Raw genomic sequence first — 14,508 nt, 5'->3', positions numbered from 1 at the left:
TTCTTCTTTTGCAATTCCAGTCAGTGGGGGGTTACAACAGCCAAAAAAATTCTTGCAGCCGGAATATGACGTCATCCCTATAACATAACAACACTATATATTTTACAAGAAGGGAAACAATTGCACTTCAGAAAGTTACCCTTATTTCTGTTACTCACAATCTTCACCCCGAACTCAGAATCACGTCCAAGGAAGAGAGATTTTAGGGGCACAATTTTCACAGAAATGTCGACTCCCGCGAGAAGGCGTTTGATGAGAGACTTTACCAAGTAAGGCTAGGCCTATGTATGACTTGTCAATGCGTAGTTCGTCGTACGTAATTGTGTAAGATTTCGTGTAGGCCTAGGCCCCTACATCATATGCTATGTTTGTTAGGATGTGTTTTCGCTACTGCCTTGAATCGGTGTTGTATACATGTAGGCCTATAGTCCTGATTTCGTAATGACAATGAGCACTCCCAAAGTCCTAGCCTATGTTACTAACACGGCAGTGTTTGATTTTAAGAGGCCCAGGCTTAATTACTTTTTAATGTATTGTGAATGTAAGTACTGAGCTAGGCTATATGTTGTCATGAGTTATGCCTCCACAAGCAGGATGAATAAAGCAAAGGACTAACATCGGTAGCCTATAGGCTGGAAATATGGAATTGTAAAACACATTCACATGAAACCCTAGCAAAAGGAAGTTAGTGTCTAGTGATCAAAACTGCTCACAGCTTTGTAAACAGTAAGAAAGGAGTATCTAAAGTATGTGCACAGAAGGCTGTGTCATTCCGTTACATTCCGCCATAGAAAATGTGCTCTTTCCGCCTTAGAAAAAGGGCCATTCCACCGTGTTACTCCAAAGGCGGTAAAGCACTTTTGTGTGACGGCAAGAGGACAATGTGGGTGCACTGTAAGCCTATATGCACTGTATATTGCTTTGCTTCACACTACCTAGTCTCACATAATCCACAAAATCGGTCATTTAAATCAACGATCAGAATAGGACTTTTTAATAAACAATCTACCTAAATTAATTTGATTTATTCAACCAACTATATTATATATTTGAAGACAATGAATCAACTCTTAGGAACTTACAATTAAAACTATTCGATCAACATATACATTAAAGACTATGTTTCTATTCCCCAATCTTGTCTTAACTACAATTCAGTCTATCCAGCAAACCGTCATATTTGAAGACAGTGTACCTACTGTATCCTTCCACGCGATTCAAAGAAAGTTTCACCAATACATTTCTGTGTAAAGTCCATTCCTAAATGTACCAATCCGCCATAGGTTTCAAGCCTTTCTGCCATGGCGGAAAGGATGGAAACCTATGGCGGAATGGTATGGCAGTATGTACCTATGGCGGAATGGCACTGTAACCATGTGCACATGGCTTGTCGGGGAGTACCAGCAGTTAAAATCACCAAAGAGTAGTCATTGGTCACTTCATTATATTTATTATTAGCAACATATTACGCCCTGTACAACTTCAATGATAGCAGCTGCATTGTTACCCAACTTTATCATCCTGTGTTTCAAACATGCACATCGTTGGTTTATTAAAACCTTAATCATCTGAAACAAAGCTTAGTTATGTCAGACTATATCAGAGAAAGGTTTAAAATAGTGGTGGGAGTATTTTAATAGTTTTTAGAAATCAAACAAAAATCTTTGGGCAATCTCTTGTGTATACTACTGTTTACCTGACATGATAGGGTTTCCTTTTGTTTTCCATGTTAACCAGTGAATAGTATCCTACTGTTGTTAGGGTACGTGCAAATGAAGCCTTACCAACTCCACAGTTAAAGACGACCTTCCTGCCAAATATTTTAAGGTGTTTGGAAGGCTTTGGGAATTTTGTATTAAACTTCTTTTTTGTATTTAAGTAAGGTTTTAAATTTCAGTTGAACAAGGCAGGGATTGTCTTACACTTATTTCTAAACATCTCATACTATAGATCGACATTTTAATGAATTGGCTACCTATTATTGCACTGGTAAAAGCACAGACTACAAAATCGATGCAAACTGCTTTAAGTTACTTTGTATAATCCAGCCTTCATTATCCATGAACAGACTGAATTCTTAAAATATTGATGAATTGGTGAAAATATTTGTCTTATACTTGTCTTGATAAGCCACTGTGGCAAATTCCAAGTACCATCCCTTTTTACTTCATATGACTTTAAAAAGGCTTGTTAGTAATCTGTAGGGAGCATTTACACACTGACATATTTCAACTTTGTTCCAGATTTTAAATGGTGGACTAGACTACTGTATGAAGTTATATTTTATGTCCCTTGTTTCGAATAATCGTTTTCTTTAAAGGTCTACAGACATTGATGAACAACATTATCCTAATCACTCTAATAAGCGTTAGAAGTCATGAAATAGCTGCGACTCCCATCAACATCCATCAAAGATTGACCATTTCACAAGTCTTTCCTTAATTCTAGTTTTATTTATGAATTATTAACATTAGCTAGTTATGCACATTGATGATGTAAAGGGAGTGACTGCCAAACTTTCTCTTATGCTATCCCTTTATTTTTACAACCTTCGTTTCAAGGACACTTAAAACAGTTTCATGGCCTAAGGGGATTGATATGTTATTGTCTTCCTTGAAAAGAGGAACATTACTTTAATCAAATGACACTACAATTAGGGGTTAACTTATTAGGGGCTAAAATAAGAAATTTGGATGAGAGCAACACTCTATGTCATAGCTTTCACATATTTAATGAGTTTCCCAGATTTATCAAAACTTCAAATGAGTCTATCTTGGAAACAGAAAGAGCTACCTCCACTGAGATTTATAATGCACTAGTCACAATAAAACTATTTAGGATATCTCAAACTATGTTCTTAAGTTAAGTTATCAGACTTAAGGGTGAAATTAGATAAATAATCATATTTTCCCTTTGATTTAGGAACTTTTTTCCATAAAGTGACATGTTTACCTATTTTATTTAACTAAGTGCTGAATGAAGAGTCTTTGTAGAACTTTCGATCATCAAGAAGAAAATTTCTTTTGACTTAACTACCTACCAAATCTCTGTTAAAAGCCCTCTGAAATGTCTGGTCATGGAGATTCGAAGCATTGAAAGATTTACTAACATTGTCCATTCTTCCAAATTATATGAAAGCTTTTTTTCCCGTCAATTTGATCGTTTATTTTATTATTTCATTTGGTCCAACAAACCAGACAAAGTTCAATGTTCTGTATTTTTGAACAAGAAAGATCATGTTGGATTTATGGTAGATATGCAAAAATTCCTCTCAGAGCAGTAAGGTATTGAAGAATACAATATTTCCATTTTTGTTTGATACATACAGAATATAGAAGAGATGTGTAAGTTTGGAGAATGGAACACCAGTTTTGGGCCAGTAAACCATCATAGCCCTACGACTATTCGTTGTTTATTGTTGTTGGTTTATCTCAAAAGAGATGTACAGTAGGGTGACACCAACTTGCTTTAAATAAAACTATTTGAAGGTTAAGTAGTTACAATGCGATCTGAATTTGATTATTTAAACAAGTCTTCATTTACTGGACGTCCATCAAAGCTGATTTTGGTTATCCAAATAGAAATTTGGTCGTTTCGGATGATCGGACTACCATTAAAAATTGGCCCTGCCTTACAACACCTGTACTGGTCATTGGTCATGTGATGTAATTAAACAATTTTGAACAAAATCTTGCACAGTTTTTATGTTGTGTGTGTTTTTGTGTGTGTTTTTTGGGCGATTTTGTGGAAGTGCCAAACTTTGTTCACACATTCATGTGCCTTAATGCTGTCCTTCAAATACATTGTACACAATTGTATTGGACTGGTATTTGCTGTATAGGAAGGACTTTAATGTACAATTAACCTAAGTTATTCTGTTGAAAACAATTGAAGAAGGCAATAAACAAGATGGAAAAAAAAATCTGTTATACTTTATCTGTTTTTAAGGTGATAGCAACATTAATATCTTGTGATTACTCTTGTATGAAACAGCCAAAATGTTGCCATTGTTAAAACTTTCACAAGAAGAACAATTTAAACTTGTGGATGATTAGTATTTTCATCAAACAAGTCTCTTAGGATAGGAAGAAGATTTGGTTAAGTTTAGAAAGAAGACCCTTTATATGTAAGTGCAGTGACTTTTTCTTGATGATACTTTTGTGTTTGTGGAGGCTACTTTTTTAAAACAAAAAGAGCTTGCTTGATCCCATGCAAACATTTTGAAGATGATCCTGAGCTCGTAACGCTGGGACTGCAGACAGTGTACAGTATGTGGCATATATAGCAAAGTATGTTACAGCCACAGGTTTGCAGGGAAATACTGCCAAGTGCTAAGGTTGTAATAAAACTAAAAGCTAAAACTTTATATAGGACTTAATTAACAAAATAAATTATCTTTTAAATTTTAATGGACAATTTTCAACTTCTCAACAGATTGCAAGAAGATCCTCCTGCAGGGGTGAGTGGTGCACCAACAGAGAATAATATTATGCTTTGGAATGCCGTCATATTTGGGTAAGTAGCTCATTCAACGATTGTGCAATCTACTATATAAGGCTTTCAAGTGTGCTTTATTGTATGCACTACTGACATCAATGTATATATCCCACCACTTCAAAGTTCAAGGTTCATTTAGTGTTGTAAGAGGGTAATACCACTAAACTATTTCCAGTATCTACATAGCTCATAGCAGCAGTTTTGTAGTAACTGTATTTAATATATTTAATCATTTCAGTAAGAATGAAAGTTATCACATGCAATTGCCCTTCGGTATAGAATCATAGCGGCTATAGTCAAATTGTATGAGTAAAATTGCTGTTTATCCTCAGGTGATAGATCTATCACACATATCGGTTTCACCGAATCTAAACTATATTTATTTCCACTAGCTCGTTGAGCTTGCCTTAGAAAAAGCAAACAGATTTAAATGGTTTATCAATAGGAAAACGAGCAGACAGATGAATGAGGTACTGTTACTACTGTATAGTAAAGTGACCAGATGTCCCTGATTCGTGGGACAGTCCCCGGATTTCGGGGGCCGTATAGTGTAGATTCTACACCTTGATGTCAACATCAATATCTTGTCCCAAGAATTTCTGGAATAAAATATGGTCGTCACCTTAGTACATATATAGTTTGTGAAGTAAGATAATCAGTATTGGAATCATTGTGAAGTCACCATCACTTTTGTGAACAGTTCTAAGTGAGAGTTGCAAAATGACCATGTGCCCGGATTGATAGTCAAAGTTCATATATGTGTTTAGGGGACATTGCATCAATTTCCTTGAAATTGGTGCCAAGTGACAGAAAAAATACCAAGTTATTGGCTGCTTTTGCTACATGAAAGCAAGTTTGCACTTTTGTGGATACAGATCCTACGTTATTTCATTATTTGATAACTTTTGCAAAGAAATTCAGAAGCTTTATTTCAAACTTTCCATTATTACATGAGATACCTAGATCTGAGGCGAACTACATCCTGTAGAGGTATTTTCTGTTTAGCTTTATCAAGAAAGTGCAACGACTGTATGAAATACATTTCTTTTTGGAATGCCAGTTTATAATTACTTTCATGATTTACTGTGCGACAAGTGTCATGACACCATACCAATGTACAGAACTCCTCTTTTGTTGAAGTTGTCTTAAACTTGCTAATGTTAAATTCTCATTCTTTTGCTATTTTCTTCTATTTAGACCTCAGCAAACACCTTTTGAAGATGGTAAGTGTGATCTTCTTCTAACTGATGTATTTATCACCATACTGTTTACTAAACCCACTACCTATTCAAAGTGACTGTTAAATATCGGCCAGTACATGTTTTGAAACTACAATTTTGTCTGGTAGTAGCTGTTGTAGTAATATTGCAACAGACATTTGGTGTTTTACTCCATACTCATAAGTCCAAGACATTCAGTCTCTTATGTCGATGAGATCACTTCATTATCGGCAGAACAGAAAGCTCCATTCTGTTCAGAGTAGAAAGGTCTTTATGACATGCACACTAAATTACTTTGTTGCAAATTCAAATTAAATAAGATAGTATCGGGTAGTTGATTCCCACCTGCTTTTATCCATGAACATAATGTTTCTGATTAACTACCTCGTCAACAAGATTTTTTGGTCGGAAAATTGGAAATACAAGGAGACTGTGACAGGCAAGACCTACTGTACTTGCCATTACATTCTTAATTAACATTATCCTACTCCCTTACATTTATTATGACTCAACTATGTTTAGCTCAAAGGAGGAAGGAGAGTAGTGAATTGTATTGTGTAGGGTTAGTAAGTACTAAGTATGTACATCATGTGTATTACAAGGGTAGGTAACTATGTACATCATGTGTATTACATTATAGGAGAGTAGTGAAAGGTATGACAAGGGTAGGTAACTATGTACATCATGTGTAATACAAGGGTAGGTAACTATGTCCATCATGTGTATTACAATGGTTAATAACTATGTACATCATGTGTATTACATTATAGGAGAGTAGTGAAAGGTATTACAGCGGTAGGTAACTATGTCCATCATGTGTATTGCAAGGGTTAGTAACTATGCACGTCATCTTTATTACATTATAGGAGTGTATTGAAAGGTATTACAAGGATCAGTAACTATGTACATCATGTGTATTACATTATTAAATTAACACTACTACAGTGTGTTAAGTTAACAAGTTTCATGGTGTACAGTCTTCTCATATGACTTTTACAATACTTAACTCCTGGTCAAAGGTAACTTGTCACACCCACACATATGTGCATGCACACTTCAAACAATACTTTAAATTTTCATTTCAATGTAAAGCTGGCAGTTGCAAATGTCAGTAGTGAGCTTGTTACATATTAATTTTCCTCTATTTTCTTTTTTAGGAACATTTAAACTTACCATAGAATTCACAGAAGAGTATCCTAACAAACCTCCAACAGTAAGATTTGTCTCAAAGATGTTTCACCCTAACGGTAAGTATCTCAGTTTTCTGGTCGTAATTAAAATATAATTAAATAAAGAAGAATAGAATCAAAGCTCTCATCAATAGAGAGTTATATTTCTACCCCTTGCCAGTGCCCTTGATAACTTGGATATTGTAGTGGAATTGTGTAACCTTTCATGAATTTAACCTCATTGATTATAGAGGCACCAATATAATGATCAGTGTGAATATCTAGAAACACCAAACCAACATCATCACTTACTGTAAGGTTGTCAAACCTTACAGTGGTGAGCCATTTGAGGTATGCAAGGCCCTTTATGTGGTCTGCAGCAAGGAATGCATGCACTTACATATTTTAATTAGTGATGCAATTGTCACACTGTGTGTACCATCTGAGAGGTAACTTCTTAAATGCAGTGAGGTGAAACAAAGAATGTGGTACCCTATCAGCATGCTGAGATGGAAAACGAAGGCAGATTAATCTGTTTGAGAAGTTGAAAGACATGCTAACAGTTTGCAAATATAAGAATGATCAAGCATGTTGACTTGCTGCTAAAAAGACCCTTTCTTTCTTTGCAAAGAGTAAGTTCCTGTGGAAAAGAAAATGCAACCCTTATCATATTGTGTGATTGTAAGGCACCTTCGAAACATGGACAAGATGATATTTTTTGGCCGTCAAAATAGATGTTTGTGGATCTTAATGGAGTGTGTATTGAGACTTAATGAGAAAATTGATTTCAGCCATCTCCTGTTTTCTGTCCATAAATATATGCATGTGTCAAAAACAAAATGTAAGTTTTGAGATAAATGACCTAGACTGGTCAGTGGTTAGAACAGCATCATAAATTCCAACTGTAAGTACATCAAGACATAACTGTACACAGCCAGAGGCCACACTCCAGGCTGAGGCCTGAGAATTACACTGGTACATTACACAATGCACACGATTAAGAAACCACAATAAAACTGTATGTACTATTTTGGTTAACACTTTTTTTTTACTGCTTACACTCTCAATGAGTACAGTGCCTTCTAGTTCTAATGGCCTGTGTGTGTATAGTTCCTCTTGCAAGGTGGAATTATTTTGTGTGACAATTAACAGCTACTATAGTTTCAACCCACCATGTTAGTTTTGTATTTGAAGGAAGTGAACACTTAACATCTCAATTGTTGGTTTAAATACAAACAACGAGAGGATAATTGAAGTATTGTTCCAGTCTTATGGCAAATGAAAGATTGCAGTGTTTAATGATGGGACTTTCCCCATTTATTTAACATTTTGTGTGAGAAGAGTCGATGGTCAGTTAGTGTGTTTGATGAAATCAAGTTGGCATGTGTGAGAGTATGTATGTTTGTGTATAGTCTATATGTGTGTGATGCTTCAGCTTGTTAACAGTAACATGTAAACACATGGAAAAATTTGATCGAATGTCAAGAAGATATGTTCGCAAATGTAATATTTAGAATACAGCCTGCCCATAGTGAGTGCAAGGTCCTGTTGTTGGTCTTGGGGTCAAAGGTCAGCAGAGGTCAAAGGGGGAAAATCTTAAAACGTGTAAAATCTCAAGAATCAGAAGTTTGAGAATGTTTATACATGTATCAGGTTGGACTTGTGACAACCAACAAATGAGCAACTTGTGGTGGTGGTCAAAGGTTGTTAAGGGTCAACAGAGACTAAAATGTAGGAAGGAGAATGTTGACATACAGTATGGCATGCTTGGCATGTGGCTTGCTCATCACAAGTGCAAGGTCCCTGTTTTTTTAAGTGGTATCAAAGGTCCTTTAAGGCCAGCATAGGTCAACAGGTGGAAATAAATAAAAGCTCTTTAATGTCAAGAATTGTAATGCAACATAGATTGGACATATGGCATGCAATAAGTAGTCTTTAGTATAGGTCATTTGAGCTCAAAAGCAAGACCTGTAGACCTTATGAGTACTTTATTCTTTATTGAAAGAAGAGGAATGTTGACATCTGTCCTAACTCGCATGTGGCTTGCCTATAAAGAGTACAAGGTTGCTATTGTTTTCAGTGGGATTCTAAGGTCATTTAGGATATAAGTTGAGGTCAAAAAAGAACAACTTGAAATCTTGTTATCTCAAGAATCATAACTTGAAGAATGTTTATGCAGCATAGCTTGCGCTAACAGCATGCAACAAGTGTACAATTTGCCGTGGAGGTCAAAAGTCATTTGAGGTCAAGACCTGACAACCTTGTTAACTTAATATGACAAATGTCTTTCTTTGCATGCAACTTTCTAATAATAATGATTACAAGGTTCCTAAAGGCAAGCAGAGGTAAAAATGTAATAATCTTAAGAGCTTTATATGATCTTAAAAAAACTTAACTCGGACAATCAAAGCAAATTGCAGAGAGCAATGCTTTGAAAAGGATATTCTGGTAACACAAGATGATCGCTTATTAAAATTGCTGTTTTCTGAATCTGTAGGGGAAAACCACATCTTCATAGCAGTTTGTATTACATAGACACAAATATTTAAAATGTTGTGATATTTTGTAAATGCATCTGGCAATAGCAGAATGGATGATGTCATCAGGGCAATGCAGCTGGAAATCTGTTTTTATTTCTTGTTTATTTGTCATTCATGCATCCACAGAGGAAAAGTATATTTATATAAAAGGATACATTGCATACAATTCTAAATACAGAGAACTTTGATAGCTAAGCAAACATTTCAAATGTTTCCGGTTTCAAGGATAAATACACAAGACAACTATAATAGCATTTGAAGAGCATTTGCTGAGATGACATCACAGATCACCCCACTCTGATCCAACTTCCTGGAGTAGTTGAAGTAGTTTAGCCAGTCAAACTTTGTTGCATATCAATCAGCCATATCTCAAGTTAGGGGTAAGATAATGAGATGCGGGTTTCAATTAGCAGTGTGGAATATTTTTCTCTTCAATATAAGTTTTGCATTGTTTACCACCAGAAAATCCTTGTAAAGTATTGATGCATTAGTTATTCAACAGCTAATAAAACCAAAAAAACTGTGACAATGATTTTTATAGCCAAACCCCTTTTAGTAAGTTGCAAAAAAAAGCAATGCCTAAAGCTTGTATGAAGGGAAGTCAGCTTTTCTTATATGGCAAGTCAACCCATGTCGGTAAAACAGACCTCCATGGTCAACCTGATTAGATAGTAGTAGTGTTTCTAAAGTATGTTACTGTCTCACCAATTACTGCACAGTCTTTATGATTCTTTTCCTGTCCTTAATTTTACTGAAAGGACTCTGTCTATAATTGCTTCAGACTGTTATTATGTATAGAGCATGATTCGTCTTGTGTAATGAAAGCATGGTATGAGAGCTCCAGTATTAGTTGCCTTTAACCTTGGGAAGAGTGATTATGGAAATGTGGGCTGGATTAGCTTCTCTGAGGAAGAATATTTCCGTATAATTTGCATAAAATCATAATTCTGGGTGTCGGTCATTTGGCCATGGGTTGTTGTCCTATCTTTAGAGTATATATGTCAGATTGACATCTTATCGTGTCTGATATTTCTCTCTCCACAGTGTACGCAGATGGTAGCATTTGTTTGGATATATTACAGAATAGGTGGAGTCCTACTTACGATGTTTCTGCAATTCTTACGTCAATACAGGTTTGTGGTTTCATCATTTTATACTTATCCTCTAAGGTATGCTGGTAAAGCTAATGATATATCACTAAAAAGATGTCATTTAAAGGACTACCATAGTCGATTGGGTTCTGATGCTCGTACTGTCCAATCTTTAGTGAACACCTCATTTACCAGCTCAAACAATCTCAAAGCCATAGAGCTGTTAAAATTGTCTGCTTTTTCACTTTCACCATCATTTATTCGTAGGGTGCAGTACAGTGTACACCTGTGATACTGATCTCGTGTACTACAAGTAGTATCCCTTGTTAAGTTGTTATGCAACGCTCTCTTTGCTTACCAGTAGGAACTAGAAGTCACTTTTGAATTAGGTTAGTCTGGCTATTCCTGGATCTAGCCAGTGCACTGAGGTACTAACATATACATTAGACCAGTTTCCATTATTCATATATAGATCACAGGATCACTATATATGGTACCCTTCCACCATTCCATTGAAAATAGTCAGATTACTCCTTTAAGCACGTGGTTTCCTTCTACCCTTCAGTCTCTACTGGATGAGCCCAACCCAAATAGTCCTGCTAACAGTCAAGCGGCCCAGCTTTACCAAGAAAACCGCAGAGAGTACGAGAAGAAAGTCACAGCGGTGGTGGAACAAAGCTGGAGAGATCCCAAGACTCCTAATAATCCCACCTTATGATAACTCGTCTTCTGTATAAAAGTTATTTTAATTACATTTCTTTTGCTCGTATTTGTATACCGATACACTATCATGGAAGAAGGACACCTGTTGTCGTCGGGTGTGCATGATTTATGCAGCAAAGAATTGCCAACTCTGTGACTGTATACAGACAGGTCAAAATCTAAAAGGAAAGAGCCAGAAAATATTCAAGATTTGCCTCAAGAGGCCATTCCTTCTTGTTTGTGTTTCTTTGCTTTATCTTGCTTAGAAGGAAGGCTATCTTTTTTTTTTGTATGTTTTACTAGGTATTGCACTTTTTTCTTCTTCTTCTTCTTCTTTTTTTTTAATAATTAAAATGTTGATGCAGGTAGTAGATGGGAATGCATAATAGATGAAAGATTGCCAAGATTATTAAAAGTCTGACATCAGTTGATAAGTAGATAGTTCAACTCCTGTTGCAGTCTTATTGAAGTGATAAGTTCATTAACTATACCGTTGTCATGTATGGGTCCAAATCAGGTCCCCCCTACCTCACCCCCCTACCTCCCCCCACCTCACCCTTCCCCCATTCTCCCTCTCGATGATAACAAATATTCTTGGTTGTATTGTGTTTTTCAATAATACATATTTTTGTTTGTATCATGGTTTTTATCAGAAAACATTTAGACCATGAACTAAACATAATATTTAGGTTTAGATCTAAAGTCCTTTTAAGGGGGAGTTGTGGTTGGAGGGTAGAGGTTTGAGTTATAATTGTAGCTTCACTAGTAATATCAAATATCAAAGAAAGTTTAATATTCACTGATATTCAACAGTTTTATGTTGTTTTGTCCATTGTTTGTCTTGAGGTTCTTTTATGAGGAAAGATTTTACGCAGAAATAGAAAGAAGTATTGTTCACCTGCCTTCAGTTGTATAGGTTTAGTTGACTTGAGAACGACCAAAAAAACAAAACAAAATGGACCGTATCTGCAGATTTGAGTGCAGGGTAAGGCTTTTCTATTCAAAAGAGCTGATATTATTCTTCTTTTCTCACATTGCTTTCAAAATATGTCTGTTCTTCTTTCTAAAAAGAAATCATACTTTGACCAACTTTGGTATGTTACGTGAAATATGTTACGTGGAACTGATGATCTTCATATATTTTGGCAAAACAGCCAAACAACATTTACAACAACATTTTACAAGGAAATATTGCAAGAAATCTTGATGATTGTGTTAATCCAATCTGTTTTTGAAGTAATTAATGGTTTTGGAAGCTTGAAAGATTTGACCCTTATTGCTGTATGGAGTATTATTAGTGTCTTCCATATACTACTCTCAAGTATCGACAATTATGTTAAAGGCCTCGGTGGATTTATAGATAGCCTGGTGTATCTAAACTCAGTAACAGATATAACTACTCCTATTTGGAATACACTACTAACAACAACAAAATGATTTCATTCCTTTTCATACTCTTTAGCACAAATATCAATCTTTGCATAGTTAATTAATCTAGGAATATTACCTCTGGTCAATGGTCAATGAATAATTTACTCAGTTATCTGGTGCATACATTTTAAGAATTTAAATCGTTTTCAGCTTTGTACTAAGATAGCGATCAAATGAAGAAACAGTCGTTATTCAGGGAAGAGAAATCTGTAGGGTGAGCAAACTTGTCATTAGGTGGAGTTAAAATTGATGAATAAAAGTTAAGCACAGAGCTGAATGTGTGGGTGGGGTTTGTGTTAGTATGCGTGACAGATATGTCATGTATGTACAAACCACAATGGGTGAATCAAAGATAAGCACAGAGCTGAATGTGTTAGTGTGTTTTGTGTTAGTATGTATGACATGATTTGTCATGTATGTACATACCACAATGGGTGAATCAAAGTTAAGCACAGAGCTGAATGTGTGGGTGTGTTTTGTGTTAGTATGTATGATGTAATTTGTCATGCATGTACACCACATGGGATTTTCATGCTGATCTGTAGAGGCCAGATTTTCAAAGATATTGCTTTGACATACATGATGTTTATTGTAGCAACTAGTGAAGAACCATGGTTGTGCTATGTTGGTACGGTTTAACATCTGAATTGAGCATCTTCACCTTTGGTGACTGGAGCAGCATCATAGTGTGGGCCCTACCGCTGTGGTAAGACACCTCACTGACACGCCACTTCACTGACACACCACTTCACTGACACACCACTTCACTGTTAGAACCTCATGGAAAACAAAAAAATCATTATATGCTCATACTTTCTAACACTTGGTTATCTGGAAAGACAAGTGTAAACGTTAACCGTCATGTAATAAAGGCAAAGTAGTACATTATCTACATCAAATGTCCAAAGATTTTGAAGAACAGAATTAGGCTTTCTTTTGCAGTTGAGTTTTGCTCAGGTTGTGTGTTGCCCATTCTGTGTGAGCCTAAGAGGCCTTGAATACATTTGCATGGCAGGTGTCTCAACACAAGGTGTGTAACAACATCCCAAATCACTGAAGGGTTTTCGAAAAATGGTACTCAGAGGCAATCATGGAATATAACAGCAAAAAGAATGTGCCCAATGTTTCTCAGTATAGACATGAATAAAATTTGATGATGTATGCTCAACTTCAAGATATGTTTCTCTTCAGCTTTGAATGATTTCTGGAAAAGTTGGCTTATTTTGGTATCATTTCATACTTCATTTGTCCAATAATAGAGGTACCTATATACCTAAAGGTCTCTTTTTTTTTATCCATTTCCACTCTACTAAAAGTCTTTGACAGATTACAATGTTACAAACTGTCCAATGATAAAGTTGTCAAAGTGTTACTGTTAAGTTTCCCCAGCTTTGCATTATTGTCGTATATCGTTTTTGTTGTTTCTTTTCCCTCGTTTGGAAAAACAACTTCTTTTTTTTTTAAATATAAATCACAATTTGTTGTTTGAAGTAAGCTATTTATTTATGTGGCAGCTGGTAGAAGACTTTGGTCTATGGTAAAGGTATGCCACATATGTTTGAAATGTACAGGTCTGTATGATAATAACCCCATCAAATGTAGCAGTGGATGTTTCAACATGATGTACAGATAAACTGAACCTCACAACAAGTACTTTTTCATTTTTGGCTCTACATTCTATTTCAATTCAAGTATTATGGTCAGCAATCTTAGGAGTGCTCTCACACTCGATCTTGAGCATGGAGATCTGATACCCAGCTCCAGATCAACTTCCTAGTGTGACTTCCCCCACTTAGGGGAACTTCCCCCCCCCCAACCCACTTCAGGGGAGATCAAAATAACAAGTGTGAAAGCTAGT

The 14,508-nt window shown here is 35.8% G+C and overlaps 1 protein-coding gene across 1 annotated transcript; it reads left to right on the top strand.

The window, feature by feature from the left end:
* The first annotated feature begins 57 nt into the window (after positions 1–57).
* On the top strand, positions 58–14,289 carry LOC139980293 (ubiquitin-conjugating enzyme E2 A). The gene is made up of 6 exons (XM_071991842.1): positions 58–269; positions 4,435–4,515; positions 5,695–5,720; positions 6,875–6,964; positions 10,471–10,559; positions 11,083–14,289. Exons 1-6 carry the CDS (start codon positions 226–228, stop codon positions 11,233–11,235), a joined length of 483 nt encoding a protein of 160 aa, XP_071847943.1. The 5' UTR covers positions 58–225; the 3' UTR covers positions 11,236–14,289.
* The last annotated feature ends 219 nt before the right edge of the window (positions 14,290–14,508 follow it).

The sequence above is a fragment of the Apostichopus japonicus genome, chromosome 14 (assembly GCF_037975245.1).
Source record: "Apostichopus japonicus isolate 1M-3 chromosome 14, ASM3797524v1, whole genome shotgun sequence".
In the NCBI taxonomy this organism is placed as follows: Eukaryota; Metazoa; Echinodermata; class Holothuroidea; order Aspidochirotida; family Stichopodidae; genus Apostichopus; species Apostichopus japonicus.
The sequence above is the reverse complement of the archived record's forward strand: the minus strand, read 5'-3'. Positions and strand labels throughout refer to the sequence as shown.

Bases quoted from the DNA above. Each gene is read 5' to 3' on its own strand.
- LOC139980293 (XM_071991842.1), top strand. From the start codon at position 226: ATGTCGACTCCCGCGAGAAGGCGTTTGATGAGAGACTTTACCAA. The intron at 5,721-6,874 runs GTAAGTGTGATC...TTTCTTTTTTAG, and splicing joins GCAAACACCTTTTGAAGATG to GAACATTTAAACTTACCATA. The intron at 10,560-11,082 runs GTTTGTGGTTTC...TCTACCCTTCAG, and splicing joins CAATTCTTACGTCAATACAG to TCTCTACTGGATGAGCCCAA.